The sequence below is a fragment of the Equus przewalskii genome, chromosome X, assembly GCF_037783145.1.
Source record: "Equus przewalskii isolate Varuska chromosome X, EquPr2, whole genome shotgun sequence".
NCBI classification, from domain to species: Eukaryota; Metazoa; Chordata; class Mammalia; order Perissodactyla; family Equidae; genus Equus; species Equus przewalskii.
This window is the reverse complement of record NC_091863.1, coordinates 21,961,013-21,985,531: the sequence shown is the minus strand read 5'-3', so window position 1 is coordinate 21,985,531 and position 24,519 is coordinate 21,961,013. Positions and strand designations below refer to the sequence as shown.

The following is a 24,519-nucleotide window of genomic DNA, read 5'->3' as shown; positions in this document are numbered from 1 at the left end:
AGGCTAGGTGAATTCAGGAAAATCACAAAGTTCGGTGAGTCTCAGATTCTTTATCTATGAAATGGGTTTGATAAGTAGTCCTCTTGCTCTTGGGTCGCGTATATCTTGTAAGTAGGAATGTTGGAATGTGTCTAACTTAATGCAAGACACTGGCACAGGGTCTCGTGTGTATTGGGTTTTGATAAATTTTAATTACTAATATCATTATTTTCACCCTAAAACCTACCAACATCCCCTCTGGGATTTTTTTTTTTAATCCAGCAAATGTCAGAGAATTTGTAGCTCTCTAGGATGTGGCACACGAAATCATCCAATAGGTTGCTTAGCAAGTTAAACTAAGCTACTTGCTACATAGCTTTTTTGAGGATATGTTATTTATTGTTGGGGTGGGAGAATCTTTCCCAGTCTGATGCAGCTCAGAACACCTGGGATTTGTGTCCAAGTCTATTTCCATCCCTCCCTTACATCTGCCTTTCCATCCAAAACACTTGTATTTGAAACCATTTCACCTCCATCACAAATCTAGTTCTAGCGTAGAGTTTACCAAGTTATCCTCCAGATAACCTAATGAAAATGCCCATTTAATGGATGGGGTATGCCTCTCCCAGCCCAGGGCAAAGATTGCCAGCACAGAGCTTCTGAGCGTCTCGTCTCCTGTGAGTATTACCCTCATTTCTGAGACATTCTCTTGTTATGATGCGCACAAATCATCTAGTTTGTGGACTGTGGCGTGCACTGGGGCAAAAGCACAGAACCTCTTCCATTCCTGTCCCCGGTGAAGATTTCTCTTTGCTTTAACTGTGATCTTAAAGTAAGTGCTAAAAGCAGTTTTCCATTCCAGGCATTGGTCTCAATCTGAGGCACATCTTCTGAGGTTTTGGTCCCTGCTCCCAACTCAAACTCGTCTGACCCACTACCCACCTTAATTAAAATTACTTCACACTGAAGGACTTTCAGTTTCCCAAGTTCTCAAACCCCCGTGCCACAGGGCATTTACACTTGACTGCTCACAGCTAAAATCCCCGAGTCCTCACACCATCTTTTAACTTGTCCTTTTGGTCATAGGGAGTGTTCTCATAATATTCCTTACATCATTGCTGCTCCAAGACGTTAAAATTCTATGAGCAGAGATGATTCTTGTTCATCTTAGTATTTCCAGTACTAACACAGAACTTTGCAAAGAGTTAGATGCTCAATTATTGTTGGAGAAAAAAATGTGGGTCACTGAGAAAGACGCCTAATTTATTACAAAATAATTTCTCCTACATTCTTGAATAAGCTAAATATATCCAGGTATATATATAATGTTAAAATTATCATATTTATTTATCCATTTCTTTACTCCAACTGTTATACTGCTGAGTTTTTTCACATTTCTGGATTTGTTTTACAAAATAACACAACTCTTCCTCTTAAATATCATTCACGGAAATAAATGTTCAAGCAATATCATTCATAAATTTGGATTATGAAGCTACTTAAATCTTCTATTAAAAGGCACAATATTTTAAAAAATTATCCAAGTTACCACGTAGATCAGAAACACAAATGTGTTATACACTATTGTCTACAGCCCCACCCCCACCTTTTCCTACTTAGAATGTGCACTTCTCTTTTTAACAACAAAATGAAGAATCTGCCTCAGGCTTTATTAAAGGTGGGAGGAGCTGCTGGCCATGGCCCTGGAACATGTACCATCCATGGCCCTGGAACGTGCCCTGGCCATGGCACTCGAGTGCACACTGGCCGTGGCAGCAGTATGAGCCGTGGCTGCAGCTCGGGCTCGGGCTCTCTCTTCCTCATCTCGCAAAGCCTCTTCATACCAGAATGGGAAGGCACTAGGTACGGTATTATGGACCTTCGCCAAAAATTCCAGGACTTTCATCTTGCTGGTTTCAGCATGGGCTCTTGGACCCCACAGAAATTCATAGCATGCAGGATCACTGTTGGGCACCTGCCGGTACTCCAGGTAATTTTCTTTCACCAAATCCTTAGTGATGAGCTTCCTGGGCTCCCCAAAAATGAAGTGCTTCCTCCCCTCATATAACCCTATCACATTCAACGTTTGCCAGACTTGCTCCTCAGTGGCACAATTGCCCTTCGTGAAAATCACACCCAGCACAGTCATCAACAGGCCAGTTTTGGGAACTCCTCTGTCATCACTTAGCCTCCCATCATAGCTTCCTTCCAGTTTGTTCACGAGGATATAGATGTGCCGGTTGGGATCCACTTCCTTCATGTCAAGGCCAAAGACCAGCTCCAGGTGCTCCGAGGCTCTCTTGAGGATCTGATGGAAGTGATTCCTGTGCGTTTGGATTACTTTTCTCAGCATATCTGCCTTGGTAATGGGCTCTTTCATTTTATACTTGTATAGAAGGTAATGCACCAATGTAACCACTTTCTCATCTAGTGGGCCTCTGTGGAAGGGCTCAGTGATGGGCTGGGCCTGCGAGGATCTTGGCCTTTCCTCCACCTGGTCTTTGGCACCTTCATTCGATCTTGTGTATGAAACAGCTGCAGTGGTAGTGGCAGTCGATGTGGCTCTCTGAGGGCCCTGGGGATTGCTATATGACCCAGCAGCAGGCAAGCTCTTAAGAGGAAGAGAGGAAGAAGAGCGGAACTCTTCTCTCACTCCCTCAGTGGCTTGAACACCCACCAGATTCTCAGGCTCTTCTCGGGCCTGATGGCGTTTCTCATGGGCACGGAGCTTACTCTTCTTACCCCGAGGCATGATGACTTCTTCGACAAAGGCAGCAGGCAAAGGGCAGGTGACTCAGTGACCTGAATGGGAGAGAATGAGATAGTTGGGCCACTTGAACAGGAAGATACAACCTTGGCTTTATCGAAGGCCGATTCTGCAGGTTTCTTTGAGGGCACTGCTCTAGGAACCCACAAGGCTCCTATTCTCTGATTTGCCTCTGTCCTGAGGACCCTGTGGAAATAATTAAGGTGTGCCTTAGCTCCTGGAGGTAAGGCCCCAGGTCTTCCTGGGGCTCACTGGGTCTTAGAGCAGTGACTCTGTTCTGAGCTAGGGAGTATTTCAGTTCACATTAAGGGTCATCACTTCACTTGTGGCAGTACTTGGAGGCCCTCTTTACTGTTCTGACACTGACCCCTCATTTCAAAGCCCTCATCACTCTGAGACCCTAGAAGAGGAAGTGAGGGAAAATTCACCTTATCACACCTTCCCAGGGATGCACAGGGAAGAAAGCACAGGCAGAGTGTGGGACCTTCTCTTTCCTAGGGTAATTCAGGGTCTCAGTGCCCTCACTTTCACTTCTGGTAGAGCCGGGTACTCCTCCCTTTACTGACCCAAGACCTATATCCTCAGAACAAGGCCCTCAAATTTCTGAAAGTCCTGAGGAGGAATTTAGGGAAGCCTCAGTCTAACACATCTGCCCAGGTACCCTTGGGGCTAACAGCATGGCTAGGACTCTCTGTGACCCCCACTGTTCTAAGGTAGGTGGTCCCCTCAGTCCTTACGCAGTGTGCTTACATTAACTGCTGGAAAAGCTTGGATTCCCTCCTTTTAGTGACAATGAGGCTGCCTTCTCAGACCAGATTTCATTTTCCTGAGACTGCCCAAGGTCAATGTGAGAGAGTGTCTCAGCCTCACACCCTTACCCGAGGCCCCCCAGGACTGACAGCAGTGGTGGGGCTTTGTGAGGTTCCCTTTGTTGGGAGTGGGTGTTTCCCTGAGACATCACTCAGTGTCCTCACTGCAGCACGTGACAGAGCCTGGGAGCTCCTCCCTCTCCTGACCCGAAGCTGTCTTCCTCTCGTTCTAAGGTATTCCTATCCCCTGAGACACTAGAGATAGAAGTCAGGGTGACTTACATCAATCCAACCTAACCTGCAGCCTCTTGGAACGAAAGTTTGGGCGGGGCTCTATGAGGCCCTCTATGTTCTGGGGTGGGTGGCTCCCTCAGACCTCATTCAGGGTCTTTGCCTTTACTCCCATTAGGGCCTGGAACCCGTCCCTCTGCTGGTCTGAAGCTTACACGCTGTTCCAATGCCCTTATCCACCTCAGTCCGCTCAGGAAAATTAGAAGGTACTTGGAGGTCGCTACATCAGCTGATTCCTGTTTGGGTTCTATCAGGGCCGATAGCAGGGGCGGAACTCGCTGGGAACCCCTCTAAGTCTGGAGTGACCGGTCCTCTCACACCTAACTCAGTGTCTTTACCTTAATTCCAGGCGGAGCCCAGAGCTCTTCCGTCAGTGTAGGTGAAACCATTCCCCTCAGACCAATGCCTTCCCTTCCCTGAGACCCCAAGGCAGATATCAGAGTGCGCTACTTTCTTCTAAATTTGCCTGGGGTCTCCCAGGGCTGACACAGGGGCGGGGTTCTGTGAGGTTGACTTTGTTCTGGTCGTGGGGGATTCCTCTGAAACTCACGTAGGGTTTGTTTGTTGTTGTTTGTTTGTTGTTGTGGTGGTTTTTTTTTTTTTTTTTTTTGACTCCAGGCTGGTCCTGGGTATCCTCCCTCTGGTTAACTAGCCTTAAACCAAAGCCCTCCCCACGTCACTCTCCAGTTTCCAGAGGGTGAAGTAAAGAGTCTTCTGAACCTCACAACCATATGGGGGCCACCCAGAGCTGACAGCAGGAGCAGGCCACCTGTTTTGGGCTGGGTGATTCTTTCAGAAATCAGACAGAGTCCTCACTTTTACTTCTGTTAGTGCAGGGGACCACACTCTCTGTGGCTCTGAGGCCAACAACCCGGGTCCAATGCCCTCAACTTCCTGAGTCCTCAGAGGGGAAATTTAGAGGGCAGTACTCGGGGTAATCCCTACACAGAGCCTGCCAGGACTGAAAGCAGGGGCGAGACTCTGTGGGGTCCACTCTCTTCTGGAGTGAGACTGCGCTCAAATTCAGTCAGGGACCTTACCTAAATTCTAGGCAGAGACTGGAACTCTTCACTCTGCTGACCTGATGCTGCCCACCTCAGATCAAGGTGTTCAGTTCCCTGAGACAGCAGAGAAAGAATTCAGGGGAAGCCTTTTCCAGCTACCTCTTTCTGGAGATTCCCAAGGTTGACAACAGGGATGGGGCTCTGTGTGGTGGCAGCTTCTGTTCTGAGATGACTGTTTCCTTCTGACCGCACTCAGTCCTCATTTTACTTCTGTTAGGGCCTGGGATTCCTCCATCTGCTGGCCTGAGTCTGACAGGCTGGTCCACTGACTTCACCTCTAAGTTTTAGATTTTGCTATATTTACTATAGATCATGTGATGATTTGGGGAATGGCTAGCACAGAATCTATTTTTTTATTTTAATTCAACCAAGTTGGAGTTATTACAATATAAAAGATATAACTTTGGATACCACATATATATGTCACACCCAATTAATTTAACAAGGAACTACACCATCTACAATTGTTCTCCATCCACCCTGTAAATGTTTGCATTGTGGGCCACCCCCTACTCGAGTCAGTATCTGGTAGCAACACAGACCACCAAACACAGCCAAAGTACATCTACTCTCTGGTGTGCAAAGAAGTCAAGAACCACAGGAAGCAATCTGAGCTAAGGATAACACTTGAATTGTTTTTCAAGACATGTCTAAACTCAACCCTTTATTCACAGAGTCACTGAGATAATTAGCCTCAGTGAATTCCCCCTCCAATTACCCCTCCTTGCAGCTAGACGCCCCCTTCCACTACTCATTGGTAATACTTGCCCTCTTTTAACTGTCCTGAATCACCAACCCATCCCCCCCAGTTGTGCAGCCTCAATCTTAGCAGAAGGAGAGCCTCATACACAGAAGAAGAAATAGCCTTCTCCATCAGGCATCCAGACAGCTCCAGCTCTGGTACACTGGCACGGATGCACGGAACCACCAGAGTAGTGAAGAGATAAAGCTCTCTCAGATTCCATCAATAGCATCACTTGGTGGGTCACAGAGGGGAGCCAGCTATACTCTGCCTGACAGTGGGCAGTGAGTATTGTAAGGGCTGGTGGGTTATCAGGCATGCCTCTGGTCCTTTCACCCAATAGATCTGCCCACTCAAATCACTACAATTTCAGGCTGGTAATGATGATTCAGAGATTCCCTAGCCTGTTTATGAAAGTTGTCTAGTACCCTCCACCAGATTCTAAGCCTTCTCTCCTTCTGGTACCTTTTTTACCTTTCACTGATGTTCTCCTGTCCAAGCCCATTTCTTGGCACCTGGTCACTCTGACAAATCCTTGCTTATCAAAGTAAAGGGAAAACTCTTATGGACATATTAGAATTCTTAAAGCATGCATCCAGAGGTACCCTGGTAATCAAGACATCACTGCAGAAATCCTGCTTCATATCAATGAAAGATTATGTTAATTTTCTGCTCAAATTAAGTATGAAACAGAGAAATACAAATTGAAATAAAATTGAGACAATATAATTGCACCAAAAATGTTGCCCCAAAATTAAAATTGATAAAAGTAAGTGCCTGTGAGAGTATAAGGTATTTACATAAATTAATTTGTGAGAATATGAGTTGGTGCAGTATTATTGGAATACAATTTCAGAAATATTCAAAAACTTTACAATCATCAAACTCTTTGCACTTTAATTCAATTTGCACATTCATACCTCTTTCATATAAGAAAACATCCACATTTGTCCCAGAACCATATTCAATGTTGTTTATTTCAATTCCATTAATCATAGTAACAAATAGGAAACAACTTATGTTTCCATCAGGAGGAAAGTGGTTAAATTAATTATGGCACACACACACACATACACATACACTTTAGAATTCTAGAGAATAGTTAAAAGGGTGGTGTGAGGTGGATCTATATGTGCTCTCACAGAGAGATCCTGCATTCATTTTATTCAATGAGAAGGGCAAGAGGCAGAACAATATGTACATTGTTATATATGTATTGTAAAAACTCACAGTGTATTTTTCTTTTTTTCCCTTTTCTTTATTCTACCCTTCTAGTTTGGACAAGTTCCCTGTATCTATATTTCATCATCAGAAAAATGGGGATAATGACTGTCCTTACTTAGTAATACATCAGAAAATGATTAGAAAAGATAGGTTAGAGAAAAGGCTCTGGCATCTAGTAAGCACTCAATAACTGTTATATGATTTTTTTTCAATGAATATATTCTAGGAAGTTGTCCATGTTCATGCTATGGATCTCACAACTCCTGGTCCCCCTTGTGAGCTGGTGGTTCACATTCTCCTGTTGGAGATGCTTTGTATTTTCCTTTCAACTGAACATTCCTTCTCTGCCTTCTGAGCCCCATACCTTTCTCCTTTACCGTCACCTCAGTCCATGTCTATTGAAAGCCTGTTATGTTTGGGAGTGGAGATGGAGAGGAGGAGAGAGATGCAAAGATGACCTCTTAACTTCTGATCTGTCAAGAGTGATAAAACCTATTATTTTCAAGTGAGGTACAGTGTGGAATTAACACAGATAGAAATTTATGGTAATCCAGAGTGAGAATGCAGTTTCCAACCTTCTGTGATCTCTTGGGAGTTTGTCTCAGTGCTCACTGGAGACATCTTAAAAGGGAGTTGCCAACAGTGTATTTTTCTAGCACATATATGTTGGAAAAAGTCTAGAGGATGGTGTCAAGATGGCAGTGTAGGCAGATTCTGAAGTCACCTCCCATGGACACAACAAATTTACAACTACTTTTGGAACAGTTACCCCTGAGAGAGAACTGAAAACTGAATAAAAAGAACTCCCACAACAGGGGACAGTGATGACAGAGGTGGAACAGGCAGAAATTCCTTTCTGGAGAGAAAAAAATGCCACCTTTGTGAGCCGTGGTGCCTCACAGCAGGCTGGGAGCAATCCTAAGGTACAAGCCTTCCCTGGAGGAGTGGGGGATCTGAGGAGTCGGGGGTAGTGTTACCACTAAAAGCAGTTTTTGGACTCAGCACAATTGAGACAAGTGTCATAATATCTGGCTTTGTTGGCTATTAACTACAATGGGGAATACCCCCAGAAAAGCTCTCAGACATAAGGTAAAGAAAAGCCTGCTCTTGGGGGCCAGCCTGGTGGTGCAGTGGTTAAGTTTGCATGTTCTGCTTCGGTGGCCTGGGGTTCGCCAGTTCAGATCCCAGATACAGACATGGCACCACTCAGAAAGTCATGCTGTGGCAGGAGTCCCACATATAAAGTAGAGGAAGATGGGCATGGATGTTAGCTCAGGACCAGTCTTCCTCAGCAAAAAGAGGAGGATTGGCAGCAGATGTTAGCTCAGGGCTGATCATCCTAAAAAAATAAAAATAAAAGAAAAACCTTCTCTTAAAGGGCCCACACACCAATTCACCCATTTCAGAAAGCAACCTAAAATCACCAGAAAGAAAGGTGCACAGTCCTTTGGAGAAAAGAGACTTACCTGAAGGCTCTGAGTGTCTCTCAGTGAGAGGTGAGACCTCTCCAGGGACTGAGACATTAGTGGAAGCCATTACTGTGACCTAGTACAAGTGTGCTGACACAGATGCTGGCAGACGCCATTGGAGTTCTTCCTCTGGCCTCTTAGGCTAGGGGTCTGCCCCACCCATTAGAGCACCAATTTAATCCAGCTTAGCCAGGGCAAGCAGCCTGTCCTAGGTACTGGCTCCACCCAACAGCAAGTCCTCAGGCAACTTATGGACCTGCAAAGACAGGGTAGGTGGAATCTCTACAGATGGGCAAGTGGGTCCACCTCTGCAGGGCAGGGCGTTCACGAGGATTGGGTGGAATGTGTGGGACATTGGTGTTGTGTGTGGGGCCTCTGCAGTGTGGCAACTGGGTCTGTTTCAGTGTGTTGGGGTGCACTTCGGGCAGGAGTGTGTTGATGGGGTGTGTGGCCCTGTGGGTGGTAGAGCTTGTCAGTTGCAGAAGACTTGTGCTTCTCAAACAGCCACATAGGGGATCAGCTTCACTTTCCAAAGGCTGAAAAAATTGGGTGCTCCCAGGCCTGGGGTCAGCCCCAATCAACTGCAATCCTGAGAGAGCTGACAACAGCCTTGCAGGCTGGAGGCCTATAGCAATTATAAGCCCCTGAGCCAAGCAACCAGCCACTCTGGGGGCCTACTCACTTAACAAAAAAGCTGCAAAAGGAATGTGCTATTAGACCTTGTAGCCAACTGTGCTGGAGCTCCTCATGCCCAATAAAGTGACTGAAGGGTCCATAGCAGCAAGTTGCAGCTGAGCATTACAACCAGCCAGCCAGGGGAGCAGGCCAGGCTCCCTGGGAACCTGCAGCAAGAGCAACCCTGCCATAACAGAAGGACACATGTTGCCTACACAATGGATACTCCTGGAACATTTGGAACTGGTGATGAGAGAGAAGCACACTGCTGGGCCTCATAAGGCACCTCTTACATAAGTCCGCCTCTCCAAGATCAGGACACACAGCTGACCTAACTAATACATAGAAATAAACACAGAGAAAGAGGCAAAATGAGGAGACAAAGGAATACGTTCCAAGTAAGGGATCAGGACAAAGCCCCAGAAAAAGAACTAAATGAAAGAGAAATAAACAATCTACCTGACAAAGAGTTCAAACAAAAAGTTATAATGATGCTCACTGATCTTGGGAGAAGAATAGATGAACTCAGTCAGAACTTCAACAAAGAACTGGAAAATATATAAAAAAGAACCAGTCAGAAATGAAGAATACAATACTGAAAATGAAAAATTCACTAGAGAGACTCAATAACAGAGTAGATGGTAGAGAAGACTGGATCAGCAAGCTTGATGAAAGACTAGAGGAAGTAACCCAAGCTGAAGAGATAAAAGAAAAAATCATTTAAAATAACAAAGACACTCTAAGGGGCCTCTGGGACAACATCAAATGCACTAATATCCATATTCTAGGTGTCCCAAAAGGAGAGGGAGAGACAAAGGGGCAGAGACTCTCTTTGAAGAAATAATAGCTGAAAACTTTCCTAACCTAAGGAAGGAAACAAACATCCAGGTACAGGAGGCACAGAGAGCACCAAACAAGACAAACCTGAGGAGGCCCACACCAAGACACATTATAGTTAAAATGTCAAGAATTAAAGACAAAGAGAGAATTGTAAAGGCAGCAAGAGAAAGGCAACAAGTTACATACATAGCAAAGCCCATAAGGCTATGAGCTGACTTCTCAGCAGAAACCTTACAGGCTAGAAGGGAGTGGCATGATATATTTAAAGTACTGAAAGGAAAAAACCTACTGCCAAGAATGTTTTACCTGGCAAGATTATCATTCTGAATGGAAGGAGAGATAAAGAGTTTCCCAGACAAGCAAAAACCAAAGGAATTTATCACCAAGAAAGCAGCCCTACAAGAAATGCTAAAGACTTATCTAAGAGGGAAAGAAAAGACCAGAAATAGGAATAAGAAAATTATCCCCCGAAAAAGCAATGAAATTACTGGTAAAGGCAAATATACAGTAAAAGTCACAGATCAACCACCTATGCAGCTAATATGAAGGTCAAAAGACAAAAGTACTAAAATTATCTGTTTCCATGATAAGAGGGTAACGGATTCACACACACACACACAAAAGGTTAAATATGATATCAAAAACATAAAATGTGGGAGGAAGGGTGTAAAAGAGTAGAGCTTTTAGAAAGATGTCAAACTAAAGAGACCATCAACTTAATATAGGTTTCTGTATATGTGAGTTATTATATATGGACCTCATGGTAATCACAAACCAGAAACCTATAGTAGGTACACAAAAAAATAAGAGAAAGGAACCCAAACATAATAGTAAAGAAAACCAACAAATCACAAGGGAAGAGAGCAAGAGGAGAAGAAAGGAACAGAAAAGAACTACTAAAACACCCAGAAAAAAAGGAACAAAATGACAATAACTACATGCTTATCAATAGCTACTTTAAATGTCAATGGACTAAATGCTCCAATCAAAAGGTACAGGGTGGCTGACTGGATAAAAAAACAAGACTCATATATATGCTGCATACAGAAGACACATTTCAGATCTAAAGACACTCACAAACTGAAAGTGAAGGGATGGAAAAAGATACTCCATGCAAATGGTGATGAAAAGAAAGCTGGAGTAGCAATACTCATATCAGACAAAATACTGTAAAATGAAATCTGTAACAAGAGACAGAGTAGGGCACTACATAATGGTAAAGGGAACAATCCAACAAGAGGATATAATATTTGTAAATATTTATGCACCCAATATAGGAGCACCTAAATATATAAAGCAATTATTAACAGACATAATAGGAGAAATAGATGAGCAACACAATAATAGTAGGGGACTTTAACACTTCACTTACAACAATAGACAGATCATCCAAACAGAAGTTCAAAGGAAACATTGGCCTTAAATGACACATTAATCCATATGGACTGAGTAGATATATACAGAAAATTCCATCCAAAAACCACAGAATACACATTCTTTTCAAATGCACATGGAACATTCTCCAGGATAGATCACGTATTAGGCCACAGAACAAGTCTCAATAAATTTAAGAGGATCAAAATAATACCAAGCATCTTTTCTGACCACGATGGTATAAAACTAGAAATCAACTACAGGAAGAAAATCAGAAAAGCCAGAAATCTGTGGAGATTAAACAAAATGCTACTGAACAATGGTTGGGTGAATGAAGAAATCAAAGGAGAAATAAAAAAAATACCTGGAGACAAATGAAAATGAAAATACGACATGCCAAAATCTATGAGATACAGCAAAAGTGGTTTTAAGAGGGAAGTTTATAGCAGTACAGGCCTACCTCAACAAAGAAGAAAAATCTCAAATAAGCAATCTAACAGTGTACCTAAAGGAACTGGAAAAGAACAAACAAAGCCCAAAATCAGTAGAAAGAAGGAAATAATAAAAACAAGAAAAGAAATAAATGAAATAGAGACCTAAAAAACAATAGAAAAAATCAATGAAACTAGGAGCTGGTTCTTTGAAAAGATAAACAAAATTGACAAACTTTTAGCTAGATTCACCATGAAAAAAAGAGAGAAGGCTCAAATAAAATCAGAAATGAAAGAGGAGACATTACAACGGACACCCCAGAAATACAAAAGATTGTAAGAGAATGCTACAAAAAGCTACACGCCAACAAATTGGGTAATCTAGAAGAAATGGATAAAGTCTTGGAATCATACAACCTTCCAAAACTGAAGCAAGAAGAAATAGAGAATTTGAATAGAACAATCACCAATAAGTAGATCAAAACGGAAATCAAACACCTTCCAGGGGCCGGCCCAGTGGTGCAGTAGTTAAGTTCACACATTCGGCTTCAGCGGCCTGGGGTGTGCCGATTCATAACCCCGGGCGTGGACATGGCACTGCTTGGCAAGCCATGCTGTGGCAGGCGTCCCACATATAAAATAGAGGAAGATGGGCACGGATGTTAGCTCAGGGCCAGTCTTCCTCAGCAAAAAGAGGAGGATTGGCAGCAGATGTTAACTTAGGGCTAATCTTCCTTAAAAAAAAAAAAAAAAACTTCCAAAATTAAAAGTCTAGGACCAGTAAGCTTCCCTGGTGAATTCTACCAAACATTCAAAGAAAACTTAATACCTACCCTTCTCAAACTCTTTCAAAAAATTGAAAAGGAAGGGAAGCTTCTTAACTCATTCTACAAAGCCAACATTACCCTGATACCAAAACCAGACGAGGACAACACAAAAACATAAAATTACAGGCCAATATCAATGATCAACATCAATGCAAAAATCCTCAACAAAATGCCAGCAAATTGAATACATTATGTTAAAAAGATCATATACCATGATCAAGTGGGATTTATTCCAGGGATGCAGGGATGGTTCAACAACTGCAAATCAATCCATGTGATAGACCACATTAACAAAATGAAGAATGAAAATTACATGATCATCTCAATAGATGCAGATAAAGCATTTGACAAAATAGAGCATCCATTTATGATAAAAACTCTGAATAAAATGGGCATAGAAGGAAAGTATCTCAACATAATAAAGGCCATATATGACAAGTCCACAGCTAGTATCATTCTCAATCCTCTATCCCTCTAAGAACAGGAAACAGGCAAGGATGCCGATTTTCACCACTCTTACTTAACATAGTATTGGAAGTCCTAGCCAGAGCAATCAAGCAAGAAAAAGAAATAAAATGGATCCAAATTGGAATGGAAGAAGTGAAAATGTCACTATTTGCAGATGACATGATTTTATATATAGAAAACCCTAAAGAACCCAAAAAACTTTTAGATGTAATAAATGAGTACAGTAAAGTTGCAGGATACAAAATCAACATATAAACATCTATTGTGTTTCCTTACACTAACAATGAAGAAGCAGAAAGAGAAATTAATAATACAATCCCATTTACAATTGCAAGAAAAAGAATAAAATACCTAGGAATATACTTAACCAAAGTGGTGAAAGATCTGTACACTGAATATTATAAAACATTGTTGAAAGAAATTGACGAAGGCACAAAGAAATGGAAAGATATTCCATGCTCTTGGATTGGAAGAATTAACATAGTTAAAATGTCCATACTTCCTAAAGCAATCTACAGATTCAACACAATCCTCATCAAAGTTCCAACAACGTTTTTCATAGAAATAAAAGAAAGAATCCTAAAATTTATATGGAACAATAAACGGACCCAAATAGCAAAAGGAATCCTGAGAAAAAAGAGGAAAGCTGGGGGTATCACACTCCCTGATTTCAAAATATACTACAAAGCTATAGTAACCAAAACAGCATGGTAGTGACACAAAAACAGAAACACAGATCAATGGAACAGAATCGAGAGCCCAGAAATAAACCCACACATCAATGGGCAGCTAATTTTTGAGAAAAGAACTAAGAACCTACAATGGAGAAAAGAAAGTCTCTTCAATAAAGGGTGTTGGAAAAACTGGACAGCCACATGCAAAAGAATGAAAGTAGACCATTATCTTTCACCATAAACAAAAATTAACTCAAAATGGATTAAAAACTTGAGTGTAAGACCTGAAACCCTGAAACTTCCACAAGAAAATATAGGCAGTACACCCTTTGATATCAGTCTTAGCAGGATATTTTCAAGTATGATGTCTTACTGGGCAAGAGAGACAAAAGAAAAACTAAACAAGTGGGACACATCAAACTAAAAAGCTTCTACACAGCAAAGGAAACCATCACCAAAACAAAAAGACAACCTAACAATTGGGAGAAGATATTTGCCAACTATATATCTGATAAAGGGTTAATATCCAAAATATATAAAGAACTCATACATCTCAACAACAAAAAACTAACAACCCAATTAAAAAATGGGCAAAAGATCTGAACAGACATTTCTCCAAAGAAGATATACTGATGACCAACAGGTACATAAAAAGATGTTCAACATCACTATCAGGGAAACGCAAATCAAAACTACAATGGCATATCACCTCATGCCTGTCGGAAAGGCTATAATTAACAAGACGGGAAATAACAAGTGTTGGAGAGGATGTGGAGAAAAGGGAACTCTCATACACTGCTGGTGGGACTGCAAACTGGTGCAGCCACCATGGAAAACAGTATAGAGATTCCTCAAAAAGTTAAGAATAGAACTACCATACAATCCAGCTATTCCACTGCTGAGTGTTTATCCAAAGAACATGAAAATACAAATGCGTAAAGGTACACGCACCCCTATGTTCGTGGCAGCATTATTCACAATAGCCAAGAGTTGAAAGCAACCTAGGTGCCCATCAAGGGATCAATGGATAAAGATGATGTGGCATATATACACGATGGAATACTACTCAGCCATAAAAAACCATCAAATCTAGCCATTTGTGACAGTATGATGGACCTTGAGGGGATTATGCTAAATGAAATAAGTCAGAGGGAGAAAGTAAAATACTGTGTGATCTCACTCATAAATAGAAGGTAAAAACAGCAACAAAAATATAGAGACAGGGATTGGATTGATGGATATCAGAGGGGAAGGGGGGAAGGAGAAGGGTGAAAAGGGGTGATTAGGCACAGGTGTATGGTGATGGATTGTAATTAGTCTCTGGGTGGTGAACATGATGTAATCTACACAGAAATTGACATATAATGATATACACCTGAAATTTATATAATGCTATAAACCAAATATAAACCAAATTATATATAGAAAATATATACCAAACTTAGGGCTTATCTTTATCTATTGTTACCACAATAAAAAAAAAGTCTAGAATAAACTTAAAAGTTATACGCACATGGTTTTTATTTGTGGTTCCTTCTAGTAGGGACTGAATTGTACAGAACCATTGTAAGGAGGCAGAATGGTGATTTATCTGTATTTTTAGAGTTTTTTAGCATCAAGAATATATGCACTATTTCTTTTGTAATTAGTATATTTAAGTAAGACTAAGACCAGAAATAGTGGCTATGTGTTGTTCAGATAAAGTAACTGCTAGTGGATGTAACGGAAGAAGCCTGAAATCTGAAGACTTAACACTACAAGTGTCTATTCCTCCTTCCTACACGTAAGGTCTGACATGGGTTGGTGGGAGTCTCTGCTGTCGGATGGCCCAGGGATACAGGCCGCTTCCACCATGTGACTCCACATCTCAACACAGGATCTCCATGATTCCGCTGAATGGGATGGAAAGCATAGAAACGGCATACTGACTCTCGAATTCCTTGGTCTGGAAATGACAAATATTAGTTCTGTTCATATTTCAGTGGCAAGAGTACTCACAAATCCCCTCCTGATATAAGTGGACTGGACAATAGAGTCTCCCCATGTGCCCAGGAAGGAGAGCAAGACACTATGTAGATCACCACTTGCAGTCTCTCCAAAAACAGTCTGTAAGTGTTGCAATTTTTATAAAAGAGCCCTCTTTGTTCTCTGAGAAGTTTCTGAGAGGGACAAAATTTCTTTGCGATACTCTAAATTTTTCTAGTGCCTACTATGTGACAGGTGTTTTCAAATAAAGGTCACACCAATTTTCTGGAGGACACTAGATCTCAGCAGGGAGGGGTCACCTTTGTCACTGAATAGTACCTTTCTGCACTTACCTGTACAATAGTCTTAATACACTGAGAATTTTCTTCTTCCTTTGCTGCATGGTCAAAATCACAACTTGTGAGTCTCTGCTACCCACCACCTGAAGAGCATGCCTGAACACTTGTGCAGGTGTCCATAGACATGCTGAATAACCAGGATTTTCCCCTGGGGCAGAGAGAGACAAGAATCAGGAGAATGATGGTGGGTTATTTTTTTTTCTTATCAAAGCTGGCATGTCTGCCAGGGAGACATTTTCCACATTGGCGGAAGAATGAATAATTAATTGCTCCACGAAGATACCCATACCCTATTCCTGAGACCTATGAATATGTTGCATGGCCAAAGGTACTTTGCAGATGTAGTAAGGTTATGAAACCAACTTTAAAATAAAGGTATTATATTGGATTATCAGAATGGGCCCAATCTAATGACATGAGTCCTTACAAGCAGAGAACTTTCTCTGGCTGGATGCAGAAGAGAGATGCAGCAGGGGGGGATGTTAGAGAGATGCCAAGGGTGAGAAAGATTCAGTGTTTAATTACTGACTCAAAATACATGGGCCCACATGCAAGGACTGGAGAGAGGCCTGGAGAAGCTATGTGAGCTCCAGCTGATAGTCAGCAAGGAAACAGGGCCTCAGTCTTATTACCATAAAGAACTGGATTCTGCCAACAACCTGAATGATGTTGGAAGGATGTTCTTCCCAGAGCTCAGGAGGAGAGGCCTGCCGGGTCAAAGCTTAACTTGAACCTGTGAATATCCAAGCACAGAATCTAGCAGAGCCATCCTGGCCATCACACCTACGGAAATGTAGATAATAATACCTACAGAGATAATAAACATTTGCTGTTGTAAACCACTGAATTTGTTACAGCAGCCGTAGAAAACTACTGTAACCTCCTGGAAAGACGACAGTGTCTGTTAGGATCCAGCCTCTGCAGATGGTTGCTACACAGTGATTTCCTCAGTCATTCCTTATCTTCCACCTAGGAGGGAAGTTTTGGTCTTGACCACTTGGTTAAGCTCGCTCATCAGTGTATGGATTCAGTGGACAGTCTCAAATAATTCATCAGATTAAATTCACCTTTTTTAATAACTTCATCTGCTTCCTAAAGCCTCCTCTCTAATTTCACGAGTATATCTCTGCTTCAGTATATTACAGCCAGTAGATTATGTGTCAGATCAGAGTCTACATACCAGCAGACTTGGTAAAAAAACTTTCAGGATGTATTAGAAGCATTCACTGGGGGTGAAGAGCTATCTAAATTTCACTGCTGGAAGCGAACAATTACGCGGAAGGGGCTGTTGCTATCAGAGGGGTCCCCAGTGAGGGATGGGACCTGCAGGGAGTTGCAATACTCTAAGTCAGGGGAGGGCAGGGGAGATGGGCTCACTGTTCCACCGGGAGCAGAGTGCAGCCTCCAGAGGAGGATGTAGAGAAGAGCTGGTCAGCAGGTCAGGTTCCAGTTTGGACAGGAGGGCACACTGGGGAAGACCAAGGAGAGGAGCTGTAATGCAGAAAAGTGCTGGGACTGGACACATGGGCTGGGACCAGGCCAGAGTCAGCTCTCAAGGAACCCTGGGGCGAGGAGCAGAAGGATCCTAGGTAAGGGAAGCCCACTGACACTCCCCAAATTGTGCCTGATTCTCCTTTTCACCTTCCTTCTTTAGGCCTGCTTTTTGTACTCTGGCCACAGGGTCCTTCTTACCGCCTGAGAGCATCGTGGAATAGTGAGAAGGGAAATGAATTAATAGACACAAGGTCAGCCTCTGGCTGGGAGGAGTGGAACAGTGTGGGCTCTAGAGGAATTCAGACCAGGGCTTTATTCTCAGGCCTGTCTCTTATGAGCCATGTGAAGTCATGAAAATTGCAAAGCTGTGTGTGCCTCGGGTTCTTCATCTGTGAAGTGAGCTTGATGTTGTTATCTTGCTCCCTTGCTTCAAGATTATCCTTGCTTCAAAGTTCATGTATACCTTGTGAAGTCGGACTGTTGGAATATGAGTTAATTTATGTAAGGCACCTGGTACAGTACCTGGCATATATTGGATCTTTGATAATTAGCAGTTGTTACTATTATAATTTTGACTTCAAACACTACCAACCTTCCACCTTTGAATTTTTAAATGTATTTTAATCCTGGAGATGTCAGAGAATATCCAGTCTTCTAGGACACAGCACACCAAATCAGCTAATATCTTTCTTACTAAGTAAAAGTAAGTTACCTGCTAAGGAACGTTTTGAGGGATCTTATTGTGAGTTGGCAAAATCTTCCCCAGCTGGATGTGTATAAGGCTCCTAGAAAATGTGTCAAGGACTGCCTGGTTCCCTCCCCTCAAAACATCTATCCCCCGCTTTGAGTTTGCCAAATTACAATCAAGATAACTGAATTTATTAACTATTAACAGAGCGAGCTCTGTCTTTGCCAGCCCAAGGCCAAGACTGCCAGCGTGATAGCTTCTGGGCATCACAGGTTAAGCCAGTATCACCCTTATTTCTCAGAGATTCCCTGGAGACAATGTATATAAAATACCTAGTTTGTGGACTGTGTTCACCTGCACTGGGACAAGAGCACAGAACATCTTCCATCTCTGCCTCGGGTGGAGATTTCTTTCTGGTTAATTCATGATGTTAAAGTAACTGGTAGCAGTAGTTTTCCATTCCAGGCTTCAATCTCTCAACTGTGGATGCACTTTCTGAGGGTCTGGCCCCTGCCCACCACTCCCACAGCCTCTTCTGAACCACCACCCAGCTTAACATAAAACTGACTCACACTGAAGGACCTGCAGTTTCCCAAGGCCCCAAACCCACTTGCCTCATGGCATTTACAGCTGGCTGCTCACATCTGGATCCTCCATCTTTTGACTTGTCCTTAAGTCTTAGGGTGTATCTCACCATCTTCCTTACTTGACGGCTGCTCCTAGACTCTAAAATTCTACCGGCATGGTGGGTCTTGCTTATTCTGACATTCCCAGTACTAGCACGGAGCCTCACAAAGAACAGATGCTCATAGAATGTTTGAGAAATAAATGAGACAGTGTGCAAGAGGTCTAACTTATTGTGATATAATTGATTCTACATTTTTGAATAATATACATATATCCAAGCATATATCACTTAAACAACAGACTAAAAGTGAACAGAGAATGCAATATTTGGCCAACTTTTTTTCTCTATTTCTTAACCTCAAGTATTTTACTGCTGAATTCTTTTACATTTCCAGGGAAATGCCTAATCCACTGACATGTTGTCGTGTTACAAATCACCAAGTAAGATGGAGAGTTTCCCCATTTCATTTAAAAAATATCCACAGCTACAAGGACCTGCAACTAAGATATACAACTATGTACAGGGTGGGTTGGGGGAGATAAAGCAGAAAAAAAAAGATTGGCAACAGTTGTTAGCCCAGGTGCCAATCTTAAAAATAAAAGTAAATAAAAAATAAATAATCTATTACTCTTAAATCTCATACATGGCACAAATTTGAGCAATATCATTCACAAACTTGGATTTTGAAGCTAATAAACCTCTATCAAAAGGAAAAACTATTTAAAAATTATCTAGGTTAACACACAGAATAGGAACACAAACATGTTATACATTCTGTCATCTCCAGCCGCACCCTGACCTTCCACTAATGAGAACATAGACTTTTTTAAACAACAAAGTGAAGAATCTGCCTCAGACTTTACTAGGGGTGAGAGGAGCTGCTGGCCGTGGCCCTGGAGCGCACACCAGCCATGGCTCTGGAACGTGCACTGGCCATGGCAGCAGTACGAGCCCTGGCTGCAGCTCTGGCTCGGGCTCTTTCTTCTTCATCTTGTAAAGCTTCTTCATACCAGGTTGGAAAAGCACTGGGGACCGTATTATGGACCTTGGCCACAAACTCAAGGACTCTCATCTTGCTGGTTTCGGCATGGGCTCTTGGACCCCATAAGAACTCATAGCGTGGAGGATTGCTATTGGGCACCTGCCGGTACTCTAGGTAATTTTCTTTCACCAAATCTTGGGTGAGGAGCTTTCTAGGCTCCCCATAGATGTAGTGCCTCCTCCCAGCAAATATCCCCATCATATTCAGAACTTCCCACATTTGCTCCTCAGTGGCACAATTGTCCTTCATGAAGATCACACCTAGAACAAGCATCAGCAAACCACTTTTGGGCAGACTACTACCATCGCTCACCCTCCCATCACAATTTGGTTCCAGTTTGTTGATGAGGACATAGATGTGCTTGTAGGGATCCAATTCCCTTGTGTCAAGGCCAAAGATCAGCTCCAGATGGTCAGAAGCCCTCTTGAGGATCTCATGGAAGTGATTCCTATAGTTCTGGATTACATTTCTCAGCATATCTGCCTTGGTAATTGGCTCTTTCATTTGATACTTGTACAGCAGATAATACACCAGTATAAACACCTTTTCATCTAGAGGGCTTCTATGGAGGGGCTCAGTGGCTGTTGGGTCCTGTGAAGATCTTGGACCTTCTTCATTACTGGCACCATCATTTGATCTTGTGTATGAAACGGTTGCAGCATTAGTGGTGGTGGATGTGGTTCTCTGAAGACCCTGTGAATTGCAACACGACACAGGAGCTTGTAAGCTCTGGGAAATAACCTTGCAACAAGGAAAGGAAGAGGAGCAGAACTCTTCTCCCACTCCCTCAGTGGCCTGAGCACGTACCAGATCCTGGGACTCTTCTAGGGCCTGGCGGCGTTTTTCCCGGGCACGGAGCTTACTCTTCTGACCACGAGGCATGATGACTATGTTCAGATGCAGCAGAGAAGTGGGCAGGTGAATCAGTGACCTGGAGGAAGGAGGATGGATGGTGTGTACCCGTTCACCAAAGAGATGCCACCTTGGCTTTAGTGATGGCCATCTCTGCAGGTTTTCTTGTGTGCACTGGTCAAAGAACCCACAAGGCTCTTGTTTTCTTATCAGCCTGTTTCCTGAGAACCCTGTGAAAGTAACTAGAGTTCACCTTAGGCTGCTACCTGCCAGATCTTCCTGGGGCTTACTGGGGTGACAGCAAGGCCTGGAAGTTTCAACATCTGTGAAAGTCCCTGTGTTTGGAGTAGAAGTGTTTCTCTCAATTCACTTTCAGGGCCATCATCTTGACCTCTGGCAGCTTCTGGGATCCCTTTACTCTACTGCTTTCATGCTGACTCCTCATTTCAGTGACCTCATCTCCCTTCGATTCCAGAGGAGAAACTGAGAGAGAGACCCATCTGACCATATTTTACCAGGGACAGTCAGGATGACAGTAATGGAAGAGATCAGAAGGACCCTCTCCATCCTGGGGAAATCAGGGTCCTCATTCCTTACTCAGGGTCCTCACTTTGGCTTCTGGTAGGGCCTGGAACTTCTCCCTCTGCTGACTTGAGTCCTATCCCCTCAGAAAAGGCCCTTATATCTCTGAGATCCCTGAGGAGGAAGTTAGGGAGCCCTTAGCCTAACATATCTGCCCAACGACCCTGCAGGGCTTACACCATGGTTGGGACTCTGTGCAGGCCCTCTTTGATATGGGGTCAATGGTTCCATCACAACTTAGTCAAGGTCCTTCTCATTACTTTTGTTAGAACCTGGGACTCCTCTTTCTGATGTCCTGAGGCTGACACTCTGGTCCAGTGCCTTCACCTGAGTTCTCACAAGGAGAATTCAGTGGATGCTTCATCAGATAATTCTTGCCCAGAGCCTGCCAGGAATCTGTGGGACCCTCTGTCTTTTGGGGTAGGGGGCCCCCTCAAACTTCACTCACAGCCCTTACGTTACCTCCTGGCAGGACCTGGAAGTAATTCCTCTGATTACCTAAAGCATACCCTCTCACAGGAAGCCTTTCATTTTTTTTAAAAAGCCAGATTTGGAATTCAGGATGTTTTGCATTCAGCCACTCTCACCTCGGCCCTCCCTTGGCTGACAGCAGCGTCAGCATTCTGTCCGAACCCCTCTCTTTTGGGGCGGGAGGTCCCTCAGATCTCACTCCCGGTCCTTACTTTTACTTCTTTTAGGACCTCGGACTCTACCACCTGCTGGCCTGAGGCCATAAACCCTGGTCCAATGCCATCCCCTCCTTGAATCTCCAAAGAATTTAGGGAGTGCTATATCAGATGTTCCTTGCCTAAGGCCTGCTATTGCTGATTGCAGGGTTGGACTCTGTGGGGCTCCCTCTCACTGGATAGTGGGTACAGTCATACCTCACAAAGGGTTCTTACTTTACTTCCTGGCCAGGCATAGGCCTCCTCCCTCTGCTAACTTTACACCGACCCCTTCGCACCAATTCTTTCACTTCCCTGAGACGCCAGAGGCGGAACTCAGAGTATGTTATATCCCACCACTTCCTTCAGGGGCCTCCCAGGCCTGACGGCAGGGGCCCGGGTTCTGAGGGGCCTTTCTTGTCTGTCCCAGTTGGTTCCCTCAGACCTTATTCAGGGGCCTCAACTTCCCCGCTGGAAGGCTAGATGCCAAACCCTGGTCCAATACAGTAACCTGCCTGAGTCCATAGACGGGGAATTCAAAGGGCACTGCATCCGGTGATCCCTGTCCAGCGCCTCCCAAAGCTTACATAAGCGGCAGGATTCTACCGCCCCCCACCTCTTGTGGTGTGTGTGGGGCTTGCTCTCAAGTTTCTCTCAGGATCTTGACCCTAATTCCTAACAGGACCCGGAACTCTCCCAGAGAATTCTTTTGTCCGTTTACCTCACGTAACCAGTCGACCAATGCCTTCCCTTCTCCGAGAAGTCAGAGACGGAAGTTAGATAAGCCACTTCCGGCCACTCCCACACGGCGAGGAGAGAGGGGTGTGGTTCTTGGAGATGAGGAATGAACTCTTTTGTGGGGGTGGAGGACTGTGGTAGAACTCACATATGAGTCTTTCATTGACTCCTGGGAGGCCTGGGACTCATCCGTCTCTTGATCTGAGTCAGCCAGCCTTAAGTGAAGGACTTTGCTCTCAAGCATACCCCGCTCCAGTCTCCCATCCCCAGTCCCAGAGGGTGAAGTGAAGGAGTACTAGGACCTAGCATCCAGGCATGGACTTAGAGGTGGTGATAGCAGGGATGAGTCTGCGGGTCCACTCTGTTATGGGTGGAGTGGTTCCCTCAGCCCTTCCTCAGGGTCCTTACTTTTACATTTTAGGGTTTGAGACCCCTTCCTCTGCTGGCCTGAGAACGGTGATAAAAAATTTAATATAGATCATGTAATAACTTTGCGAATGTCTAGTACAGAATCTTTTTTTGTTTAATTTCAATTTAATCAAGTCAGGGTTAGAGTCATAATAGAGTTTTGGACTCCACGTATACCCGTAATTCCCAATTTAACAAGGAAGTGTACCATCCCCGGTAGTTATCCATCCACCCTATAAATTTTTTCATCCTACGCTGACTCCCTACTACAGTATCTGGTGATAACAAAGGCCACCAGACACAGGCATAGAAAACCAACCCTCTGGTGTGCAAAGAAATCGGGAACCATGGCAGGCAATCTAAGCTAGGGAAAAACATCTGGGTTGTTTTTCAGGACAATGTCCACACTCAGCCCTTAATTCCCAGAATCACTGAGATAATTAGCCTCAGTGAATTCCCCCTCCAATTTCCCCCTCCTTGCAGCAACACACCCCCTTCCACTATTCATTGGTAATACTTTCCCTCTTTTAACTGTCCTGAATCACCAACCAAGCCCATCCACTTGTACAGCCTCAACCTTAGCGGGAGGAGAGCCTCATACACACAGGAAGAAATAGCCTTCTCCATCAGGCATCCTGACAGCTCACAGCTCTGGTACACTGGCAAGGATGCAAGGAACCACCATAGTAGTAAAGAGATGTAGCTCTCTCAGATTCCATCAATAAAATCACTTGGTGGGTAACAGAGGGGAGCCAGCTATACTCTGCATGACAGTGGGCAGCGGGTATTCTAAGGGAGGGTGGGTTATCAGGCATGCCTCTGGTCCTTTCATCCAATAGATCTGCCCACTCAGATCACTGTACAACTTCAGGCTGGTAATGATGATTCAGAGATTCCCTAGCCCTATTTATATAAGTTTTCTAATACCCTCCACCAGATTCTCCACCTTCTCTCCTTCTGGTACCTATTTTACCTTTTGCCAATGTCTGCACGCAGGCCCCTGACTTCAGGTGCCCTGGTCTTTCTGGACTTTTTTTCTTTTTCCAGGAAAGTTAACCCTGAGCTAACATCTGCTGCCAATCCTCTTCTTTTTCCTGAGGAAAGTTGGCCCTGAGCTAACATCTGTGTCCATCTCCCTCTATTTTATATGTGGGACGCTATATGTGGGACACAACATGGCTTGGTAAGCAGTGCGTAGGTCCACACCCAGGATCCGAACTGGCAAACCCTGGGCTGCTGAAGTGGAATGCAACCAACTTAACCGCTATGCCACTGGGCTGGCTCCTCTGGACTTGTTTTAATATGTGATCTCTCTCATGGATTCTGGAAATTGCTCTACTCCTCCCCCCACCACCCAGGTCCTCCTGATATTCCTCACTTATTAATGTTTTCCTGTCCAGGCCCATTTCCTGGCACCTTGTTATTCTAAAGTATGCAACCAGAGGAATCCTGATACTTAAGATA

General features: G+C 43.6%; 2 protein-coding genes across 2 annotated transcripts; both read right to left on the bottom strand.

The window, feature by feature from the left end:
- Nucleotides 1-1,628: 1,628 nt before the first annotated feature.
- On the bottom strand, nucleotides 1,629-3,634 carry LOC103541787 (melanoma-associated antigen B10-like). The gene is made up of 2 exons (XM_008508654.2): nucleotides 3,497-3,634; nucleotides 1,629-2,781 (listed from the first exon to the last, which is right to left on the bottom strand). Exon 2 carries the CDS (start codon nucleotides 2,729-2,731, stop codon nucleotides 1,652-1,654), a length of 1,080 nt encoding a protein of 359 aa, XP_008506876.2. The 5' UTR covers nucleotides 2,732-2,781; nucleotides 3,497-3,634; the 3' UTR covers nucleotides 1,629-1,651.
- Nucleotides 3,635-18,990: 15,356 nt separating this feature from the next.
- LOC103541789 (melanoma-associated antigen B10-like) lies at nucleotides 18,991-22,674 on the bottom strand. The gene is made up of 3 exons (XM_070604360.1): nucleotides 22,631-22,674; nucleotides 20,618-20,741; nucleotides 18,991-20,503 (listed from the first exon to the last, which is right to left on the bottom strand). Exons 2-3 carry the CDS (start codon nucleotides 20,690-20,692, stop codon nucleotides 19,631-19,633), a joined length of 948 nt encoding a protein of 315 aa, XP_070460461.1. The 5' UTR covers nucleotides 20,693-20,741; nucleotides 22,631-22,674; the 3' UTR covers nucleotides 18,991-19,630.
- Nucleotides 22,675-24,519: the final 1,845 nt, after the last annotated feature.